This window comes from Monodelphis domestica, chromosome 4 (assembly GCF_027887165.1).
Source record: "Monodelphis domestica isolate mMonDom1 chromosome 4, mMonDom1.pri, whole genome shotgun sequence".
NCBI classification, from domain to species: Eukaryota; Metazoa; Chordata; class Mammalia; order Didelphimorphia; family Didelphidae; genus Monodelphis; species Monodelphis domestica.
The window spans coordinates 168,070,312-168,092,668 of NC_077230.1; the positions used below are offsets into that span (position 1 = coordinate 168,070,312).

The following is a 22,357-nucleotide window of genomic DNA, read 5'->3' on the forward strand; positions in this document are numbered from 1 at the left end:
GTAAAAACCCTCTGGAAGGATCAGGAACTATAAACTTCACACATTAGAGGAAATTGGTTTAATCAAATTACTTTATTCCTAACATTTATCCTTGATGACTTAATCCAAAAGAGTGGATGTTTTTGTTAAGTGTGAGGGGGAGATAGTGGAGAGTAGAGGACAGAGACCTTAAAGGGTTAGAGAAGACCCTAAATAAGGTGCCAAAGAGAGTGGCTTAGTATTACATTTGAACTCTAGGCACTTGCAGGGAAAGGGAGAATGAGGAGATTAGAGCAGTGGTTCTCAACCTTTCTAATGCCATGACCCCGCAATACAGATCCTCATGTTGGGGTGACCCCAAACCAAAAAATTATTTTGGTGGCTACTTCAAAACTGTAATTTTGCTACAGTTATGATTCAGAATGTAAATACCTGATATGCATTATGTATTCTAATTGCTACAAATCAAACATAACTTAAACATAGTCATTAATCTCAAAAACAATATATTGAGAAATATTAATCCAGCAGGAGGCAGCCTGAGCACTGGGGCGGGAGGTAAGCCCTGCCTGGAGAGGGGGTCTGCAGATGCTGCCATCTTCTTCCTGTTGTCTCCCTCCAGCTTGAGCTGAGGCTTCACTTTGCTGGGGTTACTCGGCTCTGTTATCCACTCCAGTAGTTATCCGCTCCAGGACTCGTTCTTAACCCCTCCGGAGCCAGCGCCCAGGTGGTCTCTCTGGGTCTCTGTTTGAGTCCAGTCTCCAGGCAACAGGGTAAATCCATCACCCCTCATAGGGGGAGGGCTGCTGATAGATAACTAATATTAGTACAATGTGCGGGCAGCAGGGTCCCCGTTCTTTCCAAGATCTTGCTGTAAAGTAGCGCGATTTCTGAACAGCTAAAGCCATTGGAAATATGCATTTTCCGATGGTTTTAGGCGGCCCCTGTGTTTTGGTTGTTCGACCCCAGCTGGGGTCATGACCCACAGGTTGAGAACTGCTGCATTAGAGAAATGTGCAGAAATGAGGAGGAAATATGCATTTGTATACACATCACTACATGTCAGATGCTTTACAAATACTGTCTCATTTGATTTCTATAAAAAGCCTGGGAGGTGGGGGAGGTTGTTATTTATTTTTACAATTGAGAAAACGGAGGCAAACTGGTTAAATGACTTGCCCAGGGTCCCACAAATAGTAAATGTCTGAGACTGGATTTGAACTCATTTCTTTCTGACTCCAGTCTAGTGCTGTCTTGTAACCCCTAGCTGATAGCATGCTTACAAAAACAAATTCCCATTATTTAAAAATTGTGATTGGTAGGATGTTTTGCATCCAGTAAAGGAGAAAAAAATCTTTTTTCCATCTTTTTCTTCCCTCCTCTAACCACATCCCACTGTTATCAGGGTCTGCTACATTTCAGTTTCATCACAGATGAAATGGGCTTCTGGCTGCTGGCCTTGAAACCTGACCATCATCTAAAACACTATTTCTATGGAAATAAAATATTTTGATTTCTAACAATTGAAATACAAAGAAAATTTTGTAAGATAACTGGTTTCCATGGGTCACTTAATCTCTATATGCTTCAGGTTCCTCATCTGTAAAATGAAAGGATTAGACTAGATAACTACTAAGGCCCCTTCAGCTCAAGCTTCTCTAATCTTGCCATGTGAAAGGAATTGTTCTAGGTTCTAGAATATCAAAGATCAGACAGAAGATAGTCCTTACCCTCAAGGATCTCACATCCTATTGAATGGATATAGCATATACATATGTACTAATTTGAGGAGGAAGAGAATGCTAACAACTCAGTCATAAGGAAATACTTCTTAGAAAAGTAGTTAACACATGAATTGAGCCATAAAAGAAGTTACAGGTTATAAGAGGTTAAAAACAGGGAGAGAAATTTATTCAGGCATGAAGGATAATAGCCTGAGCAAAGGCACGGAGGCCAGAATGATAGAATATTGAATTCTGGAGCAGCAAATAATAAAGTTTGGCTGGAATTTAGAGTCTATGAAAGGGAATAATGTGAAATAGACCTAGAAAGAACACCAGAACCAGATTGTTAAGGCCTTTGGTAACTTAGCTAAAGAGTTTATGTTTTATCTTAGAGTTAATGAGAAGTCAAAGTTTGTAAAGAGAGAGGGTGACATTATCAGACATAAGCTTGGTTTCAGTCTTAGCTTTGCCACAAACAGTATGGTTTTGGATAAATCCCTTAAATATCTCTTCTCTCTAGTTTCCTCATCAATAAACTGTAAAATTTAGACTAGTTGATTTCTGAGGTCCCTTTCACCTCAAATATTATAGGATAGCCTGGGAATTCAGAAAAGGAAAAAATAAATTAGAACAAAGAAGCTTGATGTGTTATGGTGAAAAGATCTAATAATTGAGTCATAGTTAAAATTTGTATATACCAGGATCACAGGAGAAGGAATTCCAGGCAAGAAGAATAACAGGAGCAAAGACATAGAGGCCAGAACAAATATTGTATGTAAACTAAGATTTCATGTTGTAAAAAGAATATATTTTTCCCAAGTGAAATGGAGGGAGTGTCCCTCACTTACAAAATTACATTTCATTTTATTTTGAAAGTTCTTACCTTTTGACATAGAATGGATACTAAGTATTGGTTCTAAGATAGAAGAGTGGTATGGTGTAGGCAATTAGAGTTAAATGACTTGCCCAGGGTCACATAGCTAGGAAGTGTTGGAGGCCAGATTTGAACCTAAGACCTCCTGTCTCCAGGTCTGGCTCCCTTTCCACTGAGCTACCTAGAAACCCCCATAACTAAATTTTATTGAAGTGATATATTTTACAGTTTATTAAAAACTATTATTATTAAAATAGTCCTAGAGAGTATTATACATCATATCATTTCATATCATATATTTTTACATTGATTAGAGAATAAATTTATCCCAAGGACTGAATTTCAGAGGCAAATGACATGGGCAAAGCACTACCCATTTCTGTTTTTTTTCTTTTCATGAATGAAAGCGTTCAACTAAATGATCTTTAAGTTTCTTTCCAGATATAGATGCTGTGATCTCATGATCTAGCATCCCTTTAGGGATGGCATACAAAATAGAACTTTGTGTCCATGCAATCTAATCTTCAAGGCCATTGTCAGAATTCTGTGACATATATATATATATATATATATATATATATATATAAATACACACCTGCATATATATTTCTATATATATGCATCTGTATAGAGACACATATATACTAATGCATATATTTACTTTTATTCCCTTTTTAACTTGAATCATTTTTAAAAATTGTTATAATTTCTGATATTTTCTTAATCAAATTAGGCCAGTTACAAGGAGTGATCTTCAAGAGACAAAGATGAGAGCTAAAGGGGCATGTATACTGGGAAAAAACATTTTCACTTTGCATTGATAGATTGGCAAACTAAAACATTTTACATGAAACTTTCTCAGTCTAAGACTAATGTGTGGTTGCTAACCCAGGAGAATAGATTTTATTAATTCTGCCATTTGACAAACTCCATTTTCCAATAGTATTTTCTTCTGGATTGTTAAATTCTTGGAAAAAATAATGTCCATCTTTGTTCTTATAAGCCTAGGTCTTTTTAATTATAGATAGTAATTCATATGCTGGCAAAATCAGTACCTTTATTATTCAAGAAACATTTAATGTTTGTAAATGTAGAATGTTCTTACTATAGTCAAGATTTAGTATCCATTTTCCACTTTTTTTCTTTGCCATATTAGAAAAACCATGCCCTAAAAATTAAAAATAGAGACATCTTTGAATAAAAGGCATATAAATTTCACCAGAACTTTACTTTATCTATCCTCTATTCTCTACACTAAGACTACATAATGCATGGCACAGAGGTACTTAATAAATATTTTTTGGTTTGCTGATTGAATTGCATTTTTTCAATTCCATTTCTATGTTTTGGGGGGTAACAGAGTATCCCTATGAGTAATTTGGCATCTAAAATATAGCAGGTGCCTGATTATGTGGATTATCTTTCCAGAACTGGGAACAAGACCATGTTGTCTTTTTTTTTAACAAGACAGCAGCAATATCTTGGCTACTTGAACCATTTCCTCCATGCTCACATTTTAGCAGAATTGCTATCTTCTCTAAAAAAAAAAAAAGTTACTTCACATTTACTTATTGGCCTTGTTTAATTCTATAGGAGAAAAAACATCTTTGTGCAAAACAGTTTCATTGAGGATACATGCTAGATTGGAAATACAGGGTGCCATTTTTCATGGTAAATCTGAATTGTAAGCTTTATTATTTAGATCACTCCTAACACAACATAAGAGTAGACTACTTCACTCCAACAATCCCATACCAGACTCGCCATTCACCCAAAAACCTGACCTCTAAGATGAGGAAAATCCTTTCCCCACATATACCACAAGAGGAAAAAAGAAACCCCAGAACATTTCTCTTCTCTTTTCCAAAAGGTAGCGCAGGTGGTATAAAATGGTAAACTTCATGCTCTTAATTCAGTGGCTTCTTAAAAAGCCCTGTCCATGGTCCTGAATCTTTGTAGATTGTTTGGAGAGCTGACTTTCTTGTCAAAAGCTATTTGGAATATATAACTTTCCATGTTTCATCCCCACCTCTATCCAATCTTTCAGTCTTTTATTGTAATTTTCCCTAAAAAGGCATTTCCTTTCATTTAAATTAAGTGAATACTGGAAGATCACTTATATGAAATGTTGCAGATGAGATGCTTGTGTAGATACAGATTGAAATAGATTTTTTGAAGTCCTTTCCAATTCTGAATTTCTTTGATTCTAGGAAATAAATTCAAATACACAATGAAAATTAAGAGTAATGTTATGGAGTTTTTAGACCCAATTAGAACTATAGAATAACTGTAGAGGAAAGCTCAGTAAGACTCAGCTACGTGCCCACAATACAACCTTTAAATATACCACAAGAAGTCATGAAAGCTAAATCATCTTCTAAAAATCCTTTGCTTTCAATCATTAGTTTATTTGTTGAATTTGTATCTTTTGTGCATATATATTTCATCCTCTAATCTAAAACTCTAGTTTCATAACTGTAGTACAACTACAAATTTTGTGTTCTATTACTACTTAGTTCATTTTTCTTCCTAAAGTAGTAGCAGTGAAAAAAAGTATTCTGTCATGGCATTTTGCATGTTTAAAATGACTGTTTTAGGAATAAGAATAATGATACATCAAAATAGGTCACCCAAATGTTATGATTTTTAGTTTGGTTGCATATATATTTCTTCCTCCTATTGTTATGAAGCAAAATATGTTAAATATAATTCATTTCAAGTGGTAATGTTAAGCATATCCTACATATTACCCTTTTTTCCTTCAAGGTTTCCACTATTTTTCCACTACATAATTTTCCTTTTCTCAACAAATATGTTATTTCTATTTGGAGGATAATGGATGATGTTGATAGGGTAGAAATACTCAACTATTATTCTACTTCTGTTTTTTTTCCAAGGACCATGATCTTGTGACTTGAAAAATAAAAAGCTAAAACCATTATTGGGAAGTTGAAAACCAAGAAAGATAGTGACAGGATCTGTTGTTTTTCTCAATGAGTTCAAGTCATCAGTCCAAGATGAAATGCAAACAGGGCACTTAAATAAACTAATGTATGTTATTGCAGAGCCATCACTAGTGACCTTTGAAAGATTGTAAAGAACAAGAAAAAGAGAATGGAAGTTGTTCTAATTTTGAAAAAAAAAGAGAATTAAGTTTAACCACTATGAATATGAATAATCTAGTATACATTATTAAAGTAATGTTTGGCAAGAACTTAGAAAGAAAATGGTGATTCAGTCCAATTCAATGAACAGTTAAGTATCTACTAAAAACAAGGTACTTTGTACTTTGGATGCTGGACTTAGAAAGATGAACGAGTCTCTGATTTCAAGAATATTACATTCTCATAAGGATACAATTTGTACAGTAATAACTAAATACAAGATCATTTGAAAAGGGAGAGTACTAAACTCTCATAGGATCATAGAAGGTTATACACATAATTACCTATTCCTTATAAAAATATTTGATAAAATCTATCATGCCATACTTATGGAAAGGATGCAGAGATGTGGAGTTAGATGATAGTACAGTTACATATTTCCAGAACTAGTTTAAAGACCATATACAAAGAATAATCATTAACAATTTAATGTCAGCTTTAATAAAGATTTGCTAGTGGAATGCCTTAGGACCCTGTTATGTGTAATATTAATTATTTTGATGAAGGTATAAATGCCGCCTATATCAGATTTTAAGTGACACAACTCTTAAGAGAGATAGTCAGCCTGATGGATGACATGATCCCAAAGAGTCTAGAGTGGCTAGAAGAATGGCTTGAATCTAGTAAGATGAAATTTGACAGAGAAAAATGTGAAATCATATATTTAGAATAAAAATATAACTTCTCATGTATGTTATGGGGAGGCATAGCTAGACAATTCAAGTGAAAAATAGTGGGAGATTTTAGTGGATTACATATGAGTAAGTATCAACAATATAATTTGACAAATTGCAAGTGAAGTATTGGGCCCAGGACACAAGATGTAGCCATCCAATTGTACTGTACCTAGCCAGACAATAGTTAGATTCTTTTATTTAGTTTCAAATGCCATGTTTCAATAAAAAGGCATAGTATAGCAGAAAAAATACTGAATTTGGAGTCATAGGTATTGCTTGGGTTCAGATCCCAGTTGTGCTGATGACTTTGTGCAAATCATTTTACATTAATCCTCAGTTTCCTGTTCTGCAAAATTATATGATTTTGCTAGATAATTACTTAAAAATCCTTCAAATTTCATCAGTAATTCTATGACAAACTGGGACACATTTAGAAGAAAGTGACTAAGTTGGTGAAAGAACTGGAGCCTACAATACCTAAGGAAGGTTTAATGGTAATGAAAATATGAAAAACAGTTATCTCAAATGTTAGAAATTTAAAATGTTGGCCTTGAATGTCTCAACATTTAAACATTCTATGCATTCTTTGGAACAAACTATACATGGTGAGCCAGTAGTAGCAGTTATATGAGAAAAAGATTAACATTAATCAACTAATAAATAAACATATATTAAGTACCCACTAGGTACAACACACTGTGCTAGCCTTCAGGTACAAAAAGATAAAATTGAAATAGTCTATGCACTAAAAGAGCTTATGAAGCATGCTCTCTGTTACAGAGATGTGACAGATTTAGGGTACAGAATGAGACATATATTTCAGTATACAGTCATTGAATTAATTGGTTTTTGTATGACTATGCATAGTTATAAGAAATTTGGTATTTTCCCCCTTGTTTCCACTGGAGTCAGGGAGTGAGAAGGAAAGAAAATAGTTTTTAAAATTTTTAAACAGAATGAATGGAATTTCTATAAATGTGAAATATTGCATGTACTTTCAAGTAGGCTGATTATTATTAGCTTTATTTTATTGCTTTATTTTGTAAAAAGAGATCTCTTAGGTGGGAATAATCATAAATGTAAAAACAAAACACATCAATATAACTTAAAAATAAATTCAGAAATTAAATACAATAAATAAAATTCATAAGATTGCAAAAGAAACAAAAAAATAAGTGAAAAGGAAGATGTATTTTTCCTTCCAAAAAAGAGAGTTTACATTCTAGCAGCATGTGCATATATCATTTTAGATATGAGTTGATTTTGAAAGAATACACTAAAGATGAGCCTTAAATTATAATAGAGATTCTAAGAGGGGAAAAGGAGGAGAAAGGGAAGAAATTCCAGATATGAGGAACATCAAGTACAAAGAAATGGAAAGGGGAATTGGAGCATATATGAGAGAATATTTAGAAGGCTCTCTGACTCAATTGTAGCATTGTGGAAAAAAAAAGAGTAATACACACTGGGCCAGATTATACAGGACTTTAAATTCCAAACAAAATAATTTCATTTGATCTTCAGTACAATAGATAGTTACTGGAGTTTATTGAGTAATGGAATGATATGATTATATATTAGGAAATTCATTTTGTCAGGCACATGGAGGATGGATTGGAGCAAAGAGAGCCGAGTCAGAACACCAATTAGAAAGGTTATTGCAATAGTCCAGATAAGAGAGATAAGGCTGTTAATCTGGGTGGTAGCAGTGAAAGTAGAGAGAGAAGGGTAATATGAGAGATGTAGTTACAAATGACATTTTACTAGTTATTGGATATAGAGGATGTCACTGAAATTATGAACCTAAGAGACTAGGAAGTATTGTGGCATCACAACAGAAATAGGGAAGTTCCAAAGCAGAGTAGGTTTGGGAGTAGTGGGGAGAGATAATGAGTTCTGTAGGTTAAGTTTGAGATGCCAATGCTCCATAAAGTATAAAATGTCTAATAGGGCAATGGGAATACAAGATGGTAGCTCAGGAATAAGACTAGAATTTAATATATATACAGAGTCATCCACATAGAGATAATGAAATCCATGATAACATGGTGGCTAATGAGGTCCCTGAGGGAGACAGATAGGCAACTGGGCAGGCAAACAAGTAGAGATAGAAAGAGTGCAAAGAGAAAAGAGAAATCCCTGGATAGAATTTTGGGATATAACTTCAGGTAGGAAGCATAACATGGATGACAATTCAAAAAAGGACATTGAAAGAAGTAGTCAGGTAGGAAAAAGTGATATAGGCTCATCCTCTCTAACACAATCAAATTTAAATTCTCATTGCAGTTTCTTTTAACTTAAAGGAAATATAAGCTATAATGTGTTCAATGATTATAAATTAGTATGAAATCTACAGAAGGCACTAGGCAGCTAAAACTTTGCCAATATGATCTGGAGTTAATAAAAGTTATTGACTTTGAAGCATATGTAATAAGCCAATTTAATTATTTTGGCTTCCATAAAATTATGTATTTTGTACAGATATTCTTTACTTTTAGAGAATTCCTTGTCTTAATTTGAGTTGGGGAAATCCCCCCAACACTCAGATACCAACATGGGGAGAATCTATTTGTTAGCAAGGCTTAATATGCAGAGAACTGTCTTGGGGACAACTAGGTGACTCAGTAGATAGAGAGCCAAGCTTGGTACTGATAATATTAAATCTAAGACAGAAGGTAAGGGTTTTTTTAACTGTCTTGAGCCTTTTCTATTGTTCATGAGATCATAAATGATGACTACATAATCAAGGAGACCAAATGACTTTGTACAAATTATTATTCCATGTCCACAGTCCATATTTCAATCCTAGTAAGCCATTACATAAAAACATGCTATTTTTTACCAGGGAAACTAGACTGGAAAACATGCATGAATATTAGCATTATAGGAAAAAGAAAATGCTTATTTTGATGAGAGTGGTCCAGTAACATATTTGCATATAGGCACATTTATTTTTCTCATAGATACAAGAAATAAATGCTATTAAATAAGTTCCATTGTTTTTTAAAAAGCTTTGAACTAAGAAAAATGTTAAGGAAGGAAGCAAATAATAATCACATATGTGTGCATATATGAATGTGTACAAATATATGTATGCATAATATGTATGTGTATGTTATTTTAATGTTTAAAAGGATTATCTACATTATTTCATTTGCGACAATAAATCATTTCTTCTTTCTCCTTTATAAATACGAATTTTGTAACTGCATTAAGAGACTGCTGTGGATGAGTCATATTGGAACATCCCTCCTTCTGACATCTGACATGGTTGCATGAATTAGCCTTCAGAATTCTGCCTGATAGCACCCCAGAGGATATGATTATATTCTGGTGTGAAACATATTTGATTGTCTCCTGTGGAAAAAAAGGGATTTAATTTTCTCTGAAAAGTTATCAAGATCAAACCTTGAGGAAGCATGTGTTCATCCAGAAGCCAGAGTATACTCTTGTTTCTTATGACATTAGTAGCAGGGGCAGTAAGGATAGGGGCAGAGGAATAGGAGGAAAGGACTATTCTAAACTATATAAGACCCTCACAATCTTTGTTCTGTTATTTCTGTCACCCAGTCCTTCAGTTTGACTGATGAACCCTGAAGAAATACTGTTGATGAGAATAACAAATGGACCCCAGGAAATACTTCATTTTCACATTCTTTCACTTGCAAAAAATACTTAATTTCTGGTCCCTCTAATTCTAAACTACTGGCCTTACTTCTGCTCAAATAGAACACACTACCAAAAAAGGACATAAAGACCATCAGTAACATAGCATGTTGTCTTTCACTGAGGTTTTAGTTGGGGTGTGTGTGTGTGTGTGTGTGTGTGTGTGTGTGTGTGTGTGTGTGTGTGCCTGTGAAACACTACATGCACTTACCCTGGGGGCAAAACTATCTATAATCTTTCCCATCAGATCTTGGCATCAGGAAGATCTGGGTTCAAATATGACCTCAGACACATCCTAGCTGTGTGACCCTGGGCAAGTTGCATAACCCCAGTTGCTTAGCTCTTACTGCTCTTCTTCCTTGGAAGCAATACTCAGTATCTAGTCTAGGACAAAAAGTAAGGATAAAAAAAATAGAGCTTGGGGACAATTTTTAGCTATTGTTAAAGATAAGGGAGTTTAAGAAGGCAGAAAAAGTGTAAAGCATTGAGTTCTGGTTTTAATACTTACCAGCAGAGTTTGACCTTATAGGTAAGTCTCAAATTCTTAGTTTCCATTTGCTCATCTAACAGATATCTTTATTTCTTTGTTTTTTTTTCATTGTTTGCTTGTTTCTTTCTTTCTCTATTTAAGATAAAAAAAATATGTATTACACTGGTTATTGTGATGTTCAAGTGAGATAAAACCTACAAAGCATTTTATAAATATGCAGAGCTATTTAAATCTGAGCTATCCTCTTTCTGTTTAAGAGCTGTTATAACACCCATTATATTGCTAACTAAAGAAGTACCTTAGCCAGATTGGTTGGGTTCATGTGATATTTCTTTTTATGAGCAGGGAACAAGCATGTTCAAGAGCTAAAGGTTGGAATGTGATTCCTTGTACCATTTAGTCTTGTTGAACATACTCCTTCCTTTATCCCTTCTTGGCCAAAGTAGGTACATATGATGGATACAGCACTAACAAAGTTAGAACTTTTAACTAATGCTTTTGTCTGATAATTTTCTCCCAGAATCAAGAACCTGACATCCTACAGTCCTACAGTTTTCTGTCATTGGAAAGTAATTGGGCATCATTCATAAAGCCAATTGGACATTAGAGCATCTTGCTCCATTGTAGTAAGACCAGGGATGGCCCTAAGCAAAATTGTGAAATAGGTTATTTGTTTCCACTGCAACTTTATTCCCATTTATGTTCACATTCCCCTCCCCACAACCCCATTTCAATTTTATGTTCTCCCAGAAAAGCAAGCCCTTAGGCCTTCCGCAGTCTGTTTAAGCTACTTCTCCTCACCCCAGTTTAGCATGATGCCCAAGGTCCCATGTTTCAGGTCTTAGTTTTCTTCTTTTCTCTCAGTCCTTAGCAGAAATATGATAATTGTATCTTACTTGTTCTTTTTGCCACTGACTCAATGCCACTAAGTGATTAGTTTAGCTAATCTGATAAATTGGTTTTAGCTGAGGTGTTAATGGCTGATGACACCTCATTTGTCACTTCTCTTCTCTATATATGTCATTTACATTTTAACTATCTTCAATGGGTGTTTTTAATTAATTATTTTTAGAGAAGTGAAAAGTGTAGGAACTTGAGATACCCTGCAGAGCAAATAAGGGAGATAATTTTTAAACCCTTACCTTCCATCTTGGAGTCAGTACTGTGTATTGGCTCCAAGGCAGAAGAGTGTTTAGGGCTAGTCAATGGGGGTTAAGTGACTTGCCCAGGGTCACACAGCTAGGAAGTGTCTGAGGTCAGATTTGAACCTTGGACCTCCCATCCCTAGGCCTAGCTCTCAATCCACTTAGCCACCCAGCTGCCCCCTAAGGGAGATAATTTTAAGCAAGCAAATTCTTGGGGTCCCTCAGGTCACATCACAAAGAAGTTGCCTATCTTGTCTGCTTGTAAGATCAGTCCTACATCTAATAACATATTGAAACTCTCCAAATACTCAACCTACTATCCAACTACCTCTTCATAAATAACGGAAGTCAACTCTGACCCTACTGAGGAAAATCAAGGCCATATGATACACTTACTAAATATTCTTTCCTCTCTACATCAAAATACCTTTGTCTTTCAAACAGAGGCTAAGTGGCATACCTGTAACCATAGTGTCTAAGGTCAAACTCAAACTTAATCCTTCCTAACTCTAGGTCAAGCACTCTATTCAATGGAGCACTTAGTTACCATAATATTTTAGCATGGTAAACTTAATTTGTACTTTTAAAAAGAACAAACTCTGTAAGAGATGTTCATGATTTCACATATAATCCTTTTTGTCATCATTGTTTTTCCTGTACTGAATATTCATATTTTTAAGTTTATTAAAAAGAGAATATAAAATAAAAATACCTTGTCTTTGCACATCTGTTTTCTCATCCTTTAATTGTTGAGCTTTCTTTAAGGCTGATATCTGGGATGTTCTTTTGTACCCAAGATCCTATTCTTGTGCTAACTCCCTAGGAGCCTCACTCCCAGGAGCATCTTTCCCTTATACAACTTCTTGAGTCTCTTCTTTTATATTGTCTGGAACAAGTACCCCCATCTTGTAGGAAAAACAATGGGAAAATAATCATTTGACCGATGGCTTATATAGTTTTTCACAGTTCAGTTCATATTTTTGGCTGCTCACCACTGCAAGGCATTGTGCTAGACACTACTGAGATATAAAAGACATAAGACATAATTCTTGCACACATGAACTTATAGATAAAGGAGGGTATCACTTCCACATCTTGAAAATCCACATAAAAACTTTTGACTCTTCCTTGAGAAATCTGAATTTTTTTCTTTTATGGAGTGTTTAAAGTATCTTATTGTAAAATTTGGATAAAGTATTTATTCATAGGCTACATGAAGGTCCACATTAACATTTTTGAGTATTGTCTGTTGGCTTTTGTGTTCCTTTTGCAAGCTTTAACTTTTTATTTATTTTAGCTTTTTAAAAAGTGTATACATTTATGATATTAAATGACAAAACTATGTTGATGTTATATAATAGTTTGTATATTTTCAGAGTTTCTAAATTTTTTCAGTGTCATCTGCTGGCCTTCATATGCCATCTGTGTCTTCCCCCAAACTCCCCAAATATTCCTATTTAATTTATTATACCAGCCTGCAATATATCATGTAGCGACTGGGAAAATTGTGATGTGGATGAATGAATTTTCCCCTACTGGCAAACCTTGGTCTTATCTCAGTGAGGTCTAATTCAAATTTTAAGCTAACACTACTCCATGATTACCAGGATTCCAAATTCCAGATCCCCTGTGATGAGAAGAATGAAGGCTTTCTTTTGTTCCATTGTTGAATACTAAATAGAGTGAACAGAAACCATAAAATTAGGCTGATTTGGGGTCCACTAAAATTTGTATTATCTGATTTCAACTGAATCCTGATAGCATGCAGACAAAATATTCATTCCACTCTAATTGATTCTCCTTTTCTCACAATCACCACTCCAAACCTATTCCCATATCCCCTTTCCATGTGCTTTCAACTAAAGACTTTGCCTTATAAATATTTTTAAATATTTATTTTTAAATAATAATAAAATAATAAAAAAATTAAAAATGAGGCCATTCCTTAAGAGCTCTCCTCTCTACTTAACTCACACCACTCATGCATCTTCTTCCATTATAGTCTCCCTCATTCTGGTTTGGAAGATGTAGCTCTACTCTTAGTCATGATAAATCCTTCTTCATTAACCCTTGATACTAGCTGCTCATATCTGTTTTAAGGAATGCCCCTACTATCATCCTCACTCTGTTACCTCCACTTACCACTTCATCTTACCTCATTCCTTGACTGCTCATTCTTTCTCTGTGATCTACGTACTAATGTCCCCTCAATCTTAGAATCACTCATTTGATTCTACCATCCTATCTAGGTATCTTCTAGATCCCTCTTCCTTATGGCTAAACTCCTTGCGAAAACCATCCACAATGTTTCTTTATTTCTTTTCTTCTCACTTGATTCAAAACCTTCTGCACTCTACCTTCTGATCTCATCATTTAACAGAAGCTGCTCTTTCCAAAGTTACCAATGATAACTTGCTCGATTTAATGAATTTTTGTCGATCCTTTCTCTTCTTGACCTCTCTGTATCATTTGATACTTTTGATTATCTTCTGCCTGTTCTCTAGGTTCAAATATCTCTGCTCTTTCATGACTATCTTCCTACTTCTTTTAGTGCTCATTCACAGTCTCTTTTGCTGAATCTTCATCTGGGATATATTCACTAACCATAGAAATTTCTCAAAGCTCAGTCCTGGACCCTCTTGTCTTTTTGCCCCATAATATTTTGGTTATCTTATCAACTCTCATGGGTTCAATTGTCATCATCATTATGCAAATGATTCCCAGAACCATAGCTAACATCTCAAATCAAAAATGCCTTCTATACATCTCATACTAGATATCCCATGTGTCTCAAACTCAACATGTACAAAGTAGAATTCATTAACTTTCTTCTAAATCCTCTCCTCTTATGAATTTCCTTACTAGTAATTAGCCATTACCATCCTTCCAATAACCCAGACCCAAAGCTTTTGTATCATTCTCAACCCTTCCCTCTCACTAACCCCACATATACAATCTGTTGAAAAAATTTATTGTTTCTATCTTTGTAACATTTCTCATATATGTCCCTTTCTCTCCACACACACAGCCACCACCTTACTTTAGTCCCTTAACAATTCCTGCCTGAACTGTTGTAAGAGCTCTTTCTAAGTCATCTCTGCCTCAAATCTCACATACTTTAATCCATCCTCTGCTCATTTGCTGAGGTGATTTTTCTAAAGCTTGCACCTGACTATGCCACATCTCCTGGTCAATAAGTTCTAGTAGCTTCCTATTAATGCTAAGATCAAATATGAGCTGTTTGGCATTTAGATGCATTTATAACCTATCCCTTCCTATATTTCCAGTCTTCTAATATTTAATGTGTTACTACACACATTCTACATTCTGCCATACTAGCCTATTTGCTTTTCTTCAACATGGCGCTCCATCTTCTAACTATTCCTTTGTATTCTTACAAGAGATACAACTCACAAAGGTAGCCATAGTAGAGCAATAGGGGGGTATATTCACATATGCCATCTCAGAATAAAGGCAAAGTTTAATTGATTTAGGTTCATGGTTCTAGAATTTGATAAAGGAAGAGGAAGGATATGGGAGAGGAGGAAAGGTGATACACTGAGAAGATACCTGGAGAATGTAGTGAGTAAAACGAATTATTGCTGAGGCTTTCCTTAAATAGTGATAGAGAAGAGTCAATAACCAATCATCAAGTACATTCCAGGGCAGAAGTTTCTCCAGGAGAATATATGCCTCTTGAATCTTCAGAGTTGCTTTCATCAGATTAAGTATGGTATGAGACTGTGTTCTTGAATGGTTCTACTCTTAGCTATCAATTGATGACAGTGCTAAATTGACAGACAGGGTCAATTCAGCCTAAATTACTTTATTAGCTAAAGATCCAATCACATCCTCAGCCCAGAGTCAACACTCACTGAACCTGCTCAGTTCCCTTTCCCCTTAGGGTTGGTCAGCAAAATTACTATAATGATCAGAAAGAATTCATTGGCATAATGAGACCTATTTTCCCTTCTCCTGTAGTTGGACACAAGGCCATTTTAGCACATTTTCTAATCCCATTCTTCTTCTTTGGAAAAAGGAAGAAATAAATGTTTTCTTTCTCAGTTAGAAATTATTCAAGTAAATTTAGAAAGGAACTAGAAAACTTTAGTGTTTCCATGATTTTTATTTCTGCACAGTCAGAAAACTTATTAAGACAATTCCTTATAGTAAACCTGAATTTGATAATCATATTTCCTTCCCTTCACTTACTGCCTTGTGATCTGTTTACCCACCAAAGAATCCCCATCCTCATCCTTTTTTTAACTGCCTGTGAGTCAAATTACCTTAAGGTTCTCAGAACTGCACAAAATAGCCAGAATACTTCTGTTTAGGGTTTCTGTCCTAAATTATGTGAAATATATCCTCATTGACTCATCTAGATGCTTGTGTTCAAGTGCTTTGCTCCAGACCATTCCTAGAACACTTTCCACATTTCTGTATGTTGGATTCCTAATCTTCATTGAAGGATCAGTTCTATCACTACCTCTTCTATGAAGTCTTCCCTGATTTCCCGAGTCATCTTTCTCCTTAAATTCTTTTCTTTCTGCCTCCATCCTTCTTTTTTACCTTCCTTCCATCATTCCTCCTTTCTCCATTATTTAATCCCTTAGTTCCTTTCTTTTTTTTTCTTTCCTTCCCTGTTGAGACTGGGTCTTCCTATCTTCCCTAGACTAGAAGTACAATGGCCATACTGATCAACACAAAAACTAACCATATTGGTACTAGATTTAGTATAAATAGATAACCAGTTTAATACACTGGAGCTCAAGTAATACACTAACCACCGCCTCCCAGTTTCTGGCATGACCATGCCTGACTACTTAAATTTCTTAGTGAATTTTGCCTATGTAGTGACTGTCCTCACATTCTCTACTTAATTACATACATGTTTGTACATATGCTAGACCTTTCCCCACCCACCACCAGCCCATTAGACTAAAAACACTTTGAGGTCAAGAATAATTTAATTGTTCATCTTTGTATCTCAGTTCCTAGAGCAAATAGACATTTAATAAATACTTATTGAGTTAAACGAAATCATCATTTGTAATTTATCATCAAACAATATACTTCATTTGAAGCAAAATAATAAGTTGTAGTTCACTTCATAATAGTACTAATTATTTTCAATACATTATATTTCTTTTTTCATTTTTAGTAGCACTAGCATTTTCTAACCTCACCCAAACATTAGCCATTAATACTACTAATGGTTTTTATATTTTGCTTGCTTAGTCCAAAATGTCTTCTTGATGAAAGAATAGTATCTTAAAAATAAAAATGCATATACACAGCTAAATTCATAGGAAAAATTTTTAAAAATGAATACTCAAATGGGTCCCCTCTATAGTCTATCTACTTCTAAATAATAAACTGCATAAAAGCAGTCATCATGACTTAGTTATCTTTGTATGTCCCCTAGGACCTAGTCCAATGATATGTGACTAATAGTTATTAATATTATACTTGTTATAATTGAAATAAATAGACTTAATCATTAATATTGTGTCTACTAATTTGCTGAACAATTCAAGTTCCCTTAGAATAGACTCAACTTAAAAAAAGTTGTCTTTAACTTTACTGAAAATGTTCCATGTCTCCTGTGGATATCTTCCCAAGCAATTTAGTTCCTGTATACTGGTTACTAATCATCTAATAAACTGCTCATATTAAAGTAGATTCATGGAAGTAAGATAAGATTTTTAATGTATGGAAAATTTTGAACTATTATATATTTTTTCTATCACTCTGCAGAGAAATGATGAAGAAGCTGTTGTAGATAGAGGTGGAACTCGCTCAATCCTCAAAACACACTTTGAAAAGGAAGATTTAGAAGGTAAGAGCTTTCTTTCACTGGAGAACTTACTTGATTTGATTTCAGAGCATTTATCTTAGCAAGAAATGTTATGGTAACATATATATTGTTTATTGTTGGGACAAAACAATGGTAAAATGTTGTAGTATGTGGAATGAGGGAAGTAAGTAGTTGGGGAGTCAGAGAGCTTCATAGGTAAAAAGTTGGAAGAAGTTTTAGAGGTCATCTAGAACAGCTCCTTTATTTTTCATAAATGGAAAAGAGTCATAAAGCCCCTATATATATGACTTGCCCATGGTCACAAAAATAGCCAGTAGACAGCTGAGATTTGAACCCAGGTTTCCTGACTCCAGCCCCAGCTCTCTTTCCACTCTATCATACTTACTGTACTGCTTCACTAGGAAGAAATAAGTGGCAGCAAGATAGGTTGAGTCAAGACCATCCATTATCAGAGGAAATTAGTAAGTGGAATTGGGGTAGATGAGGAAATCATGGGGGCAATAATTAATGACAGTGTCCCCCTTAACTATTCAGTTAAAACATAAACCAAATGACTGAATCTGTAGTTTTTCTTAGATTAAACAGTATTACTCTCACCACAACTCATTATCCATGAGATAAAACTATTCTTTCCCCAGGCCAACCTGAATTCACATTCCCTATTAGTGGGTGACAGTCCAAGGCTTGTTGAATTCTTATTCTCAAAGGTAGTAAGAGCCAGTAATAAAAATAGAGGTGTTTTGGTATTTTGTTTTTGTTTTGTTTTTTGTTTTTTTTGCTATAGTCCTAAAGCAAAAGAAGTAGGCAAGAAGGCACCGAGTCCATATTCTCTACAATAAAGGGGAAAGAAGACAGGGTCTTCATAGTTCAAAAAAAGGAACATGCTAAGTTGCAATGGAGACACAGTCACAAATCCTAGTTCATTTGCCACAAGAAGAAAAGATAATTTGTTCATTTACCAAGGGGTGTAAATTGAAATTACACAGAATGAGAAAACATGAAGGGCTCAGTTGGGGCTTAAACCAATGGAGAGATTTAACCACATTAGTGAGATTTACTAAAGTGTTGAATTATAGGTATCAATATTCTAATAAAAATTAACTATTTTGAAAAGAAATAAAAGACATAGTTAATTTATTGATCTTCCAAACTTTCATTTTTTTTTCTTCAGCTCATGCCAAGTAAATGAACCTGCTAGAATTTGTTGGATACCACACTGGGTTTCATTGTGGTGCACAGAAACTACAGCAAATAGATTTGAGAAGGACTTTTTCCCCTTGATTTTGATTCATGAAATTTAATTCTACTTAATTAGAAAGAAAATCAAAGAAATTATGTTAATTGGTTTTAGAATGGGGAAATAATCACCTAGAAAGAATTCCTGGTGCAGATTGCTGGATGAGTTAACCACTTCAGGGAATTAGTTACTTTTACAAGTGAACACTTACCAATAGAGTATCCTTTCATAAATGACTGCTGTAGTACATAAAGTGGCCCCTTAGTGAACCGAGGAGGAAGCTCCAAGTTGTTTAATACACTCCAAGCAATTAATTCATCATAATGCCTGCTAATGAATGATTAGCTGTTTTAGATTTGAAGGAAGGCAATAAGCCTTTAAGTGCCTGCTATGTGTTAGTCATTGTGCTAAGCTTTTTACAAATGTTACCTTATTTAATCTTCCAAATGACCCTTAGTATTTATTGTCCCTATTTTATAGTTGAGGAAACTGAGGCAGGAAGTTTAAGTGAATTGTCTAGGATCACACGGAAAGAAAGTGTCTGAAGTTAGACTTGATCTCAGGTCTACCTGACTCTAATCTTTGGTGACATGGATAAAGTCAACAAAATCTTTAAGCACTAAGTGCCAAGCTCTATGCTAGACCCTGAGAATACAAATATAAGCAAAAAGACAGTGCCTGTCTTCAATATGCTTACAGTCTAATGGGAATGAAGCTGAAAAGGAGTAGAGGGAAGAAAAGGTCTTTGGGGCATGGTGGATAAAGAAGTTCAGAGAATCAGAAGTGAACATATGAAAGTGAGTTCAGATCCATTTCCTTAAAATGCAGGTTCTAGACCCATAAGAGGAGATGTCCTCAAGAGAGAAGGATATTCAGGGATAAAAAGGTTCCTGGGGGCTGGCAGAGAGAGGGAAGGAAAGAGTGGAAGGAAGAAAACATTTATTAAGCACCTTCAGACACTATCTCATTGATAATAAAAAAAGACTGGAGAATGAAGAGCCACATCCAGAAAAGAATAAATCTTAGTGTCAGAGAACAAAATGATCATGAAATTTAATCAAATCATTGACCAGCACTGATAATCACCCTCCAGTATTCTGAGTTCATCCTATTAGACTTAACATGTCTTGTCTAATATTAGAGCTTTTAGAAGGTGTTGTTGAGGAAGAAACACTTAGACTATTCCAGAGGTGAAGTATGGTATGACCCTATGTGATTTCCAAAAGCAAGTTGACATTATGAAGTAGGTCAACTTCATCTTTTATGCCTCCTCCCTCTTGTTTTGGGCATCTAGTTGGCACCATGGATATAATGCCAGCTTCTGGAGCCAGGAAGCTGCATCTCCTGAGTCCCATTCTGACATCAGACACTTACTAGCTGTGTGATTCTGAGCAAGTCATTTAACACTGTTTGCCTCAGTTTCCTCATCTTCAAAATGAGCTGGGGAAGGAAATAGCAAACCACTCTAGTATCTTTGCCAAAAAAAAACCTAAAAGGTGTCATGAAGAGTTGGGGCATGACTAGATGACCACTTGTTCTGTGCTCCTTTGTATTCTCTGCTCTCTTAACTCTGCTCCATATATTGTATCACTTCTTTTCTTTCAAAAATGAGGCTCTTGCACACCTTAACCCCTTCCTCCCCTCCCCTTCCAAAACTTCCTTTCTGATCTTTCATTTATACAAAAATATTAATGATTATTAATAGCTTAAAGTAATTACCTTAAGGAAAAATAAGATAAAATTCTAAAAATGCGTTTTTAGAGATAAGTCAACATTTAAATGACAGTCTTTGTGAACATAAGCAATTTGTGGAATCTCTGAAGTCATACCATATAGTTTGTAATCCATACTCAGGGCCCACATGAACTGGATTCAGTCTTGGAGCTTCTTTGTAATAAAAACCTCTGACTTTCCTTAATCCCACCTAGGGCTCAAACTTTGGAAACATTTGAATTTTCCTTGTTTCTAGTTCCTCCCTACGAATCTTCAGTTTCTTTGCAAACATCAAGTTAACAAAATAATGAATAAGATTATAAAAAGAGGTTCATACTAACTTAATGACAGTAATTGTTGTTAGAGAAATATCACAGTGAGCACCAAGTCTTCTGCTTCAAGAATTTTTGTTGTTCAATCATTTTCAAGCAAGTCCAAATCTCCATAATCCCATAAAGGATATTCTTGGCAAAGATACTGGAAAGGATGGCCATTTCCTTTTGCATATAGTTTTATAGATGAAGAGGTTATAGCAAACAGGGTTGGGTGATTTGTCTTCTGTGAATGCCTGGAGCCAGATTTGAACTTGGAAAGATTATTCCTGACCCCAGACCTATCATTCTAACCATTGAGTCACCTAGCTACCTGTATCAGTCCACAGGGACACCCAAACTCAACAGATCTTTATGAAGATCTGTGTCAATCACTATTCACCATTCTTCTCATACCTGGCCAGCCATGATAGCTGGTCACTTGCAACACACAATTGAACCATGTCCCTTCCCTGTCTGCTTTCAAGATCTGTATTGACCAGTATATTCTAGAATAGGTGTCTACACATGTGGCATTGCTACTTGCTAGTACAGGTGGCTCAGATCCATTGTTCCAGATAGGCTCCAAATACATGGCTCATTACTGAAACTTTGGGCTCATATGGATTAGGTTCAAGATTGATAACTCTTTTTGCCCCGCTCCAAGAAATTTCCATGGGAACATTTCAATTAGAATCTTATTTAGTTTTTTTTCCTTTGGATATTCCATGCTCTTCAAAGGTTTTCAGGTTAATAATATATGGAATCAAGAATAGGTTTTAATAGCCAGATTAGCAGAAAAAAGTTATAAACTATTTCCTAGTCAATTCCCACTTTGACCCACTTCCTTCAGTGTTTCTAGTGCTTTCTTGAAGCTTCTCTGAGCCCTGGGATAATTTGCATGGCTTAGCCCTTGTCACTAGGGAGAAGGAATAGAATAGTAATACTAAAAAAAGTGCATTATAACTCTTTCCTTGCGAACTAGGCTAGGATATCAGTCCCCTATGTGTTCTTTCCATGATTTTAATAAAATTTGTTCTATATCCCATGCCTTATGAAACAAGAGTATTTGGAGGGAAACTGAATATCCCTATAAATGTATTAAAGTAAGCATAATTCATATGTTCCCAGGTAAACTTATAGGGAGATGTTTAAAAATGAGTCACAGATTTATTAAGAAGTCTTCAGGATTGAACCTGGACAATGTGAGCTGAGAGCTTCAGGAACAAGGCACCATTTGCAAGGCATACAAGAGGCCAGCCTAGAGCACTTTTTATGTAGTCCTGTTCTTGGTTCTGGTTTGAGGTTGGTCTAATGCCAGTGCTGTCCTAGTTTTGGTTTGATTTGGGAACCAAACATTTGCAGATCTTTGAACAGTTAACTACAGAGGACTTAGCTTGTCCAAACACAGCAATCACATGCAACAAGGATACAATAGAACTTCATTTCCCTGGACATTCCTCCTCTTATGTCCACATAGAAATACAGTGGTCAGAGAGGAGGTTATAGTTACTTGTGTAGACTTTAAAAATCTGCTGAGTTGAGTGAGACTTTAATGT

At 35.1% G+C, this 22,357-nt stretch overlaps 1 protein-coding gene across 8 annotated transcripts in view; it reads left to right on the forward strand.

Moving 5' to 3' along the window:
• SLC4A10 (solute carrier family 4 member 10) overlaps positions 1–22,357 on the forward strand; it is a 400,582-nt gene that overhangs the window by 147,587 nt on the left and 230,638 nt on the right. For all 8 annotated transcript variants that reach the window (XM_007494264.3, XM_056793951.1, XM_056793952.1 and 5 more), the window contains exon 2: positions 17,477–17,558. In XM_007494264.3, coding sequence (XP_007494326.1) covers positions 17,477–17,558 — 82 coding nt within the window. The remainder of the gene's footprint in view (positions 1–17,476; positions 17,559–22,357) is intronic.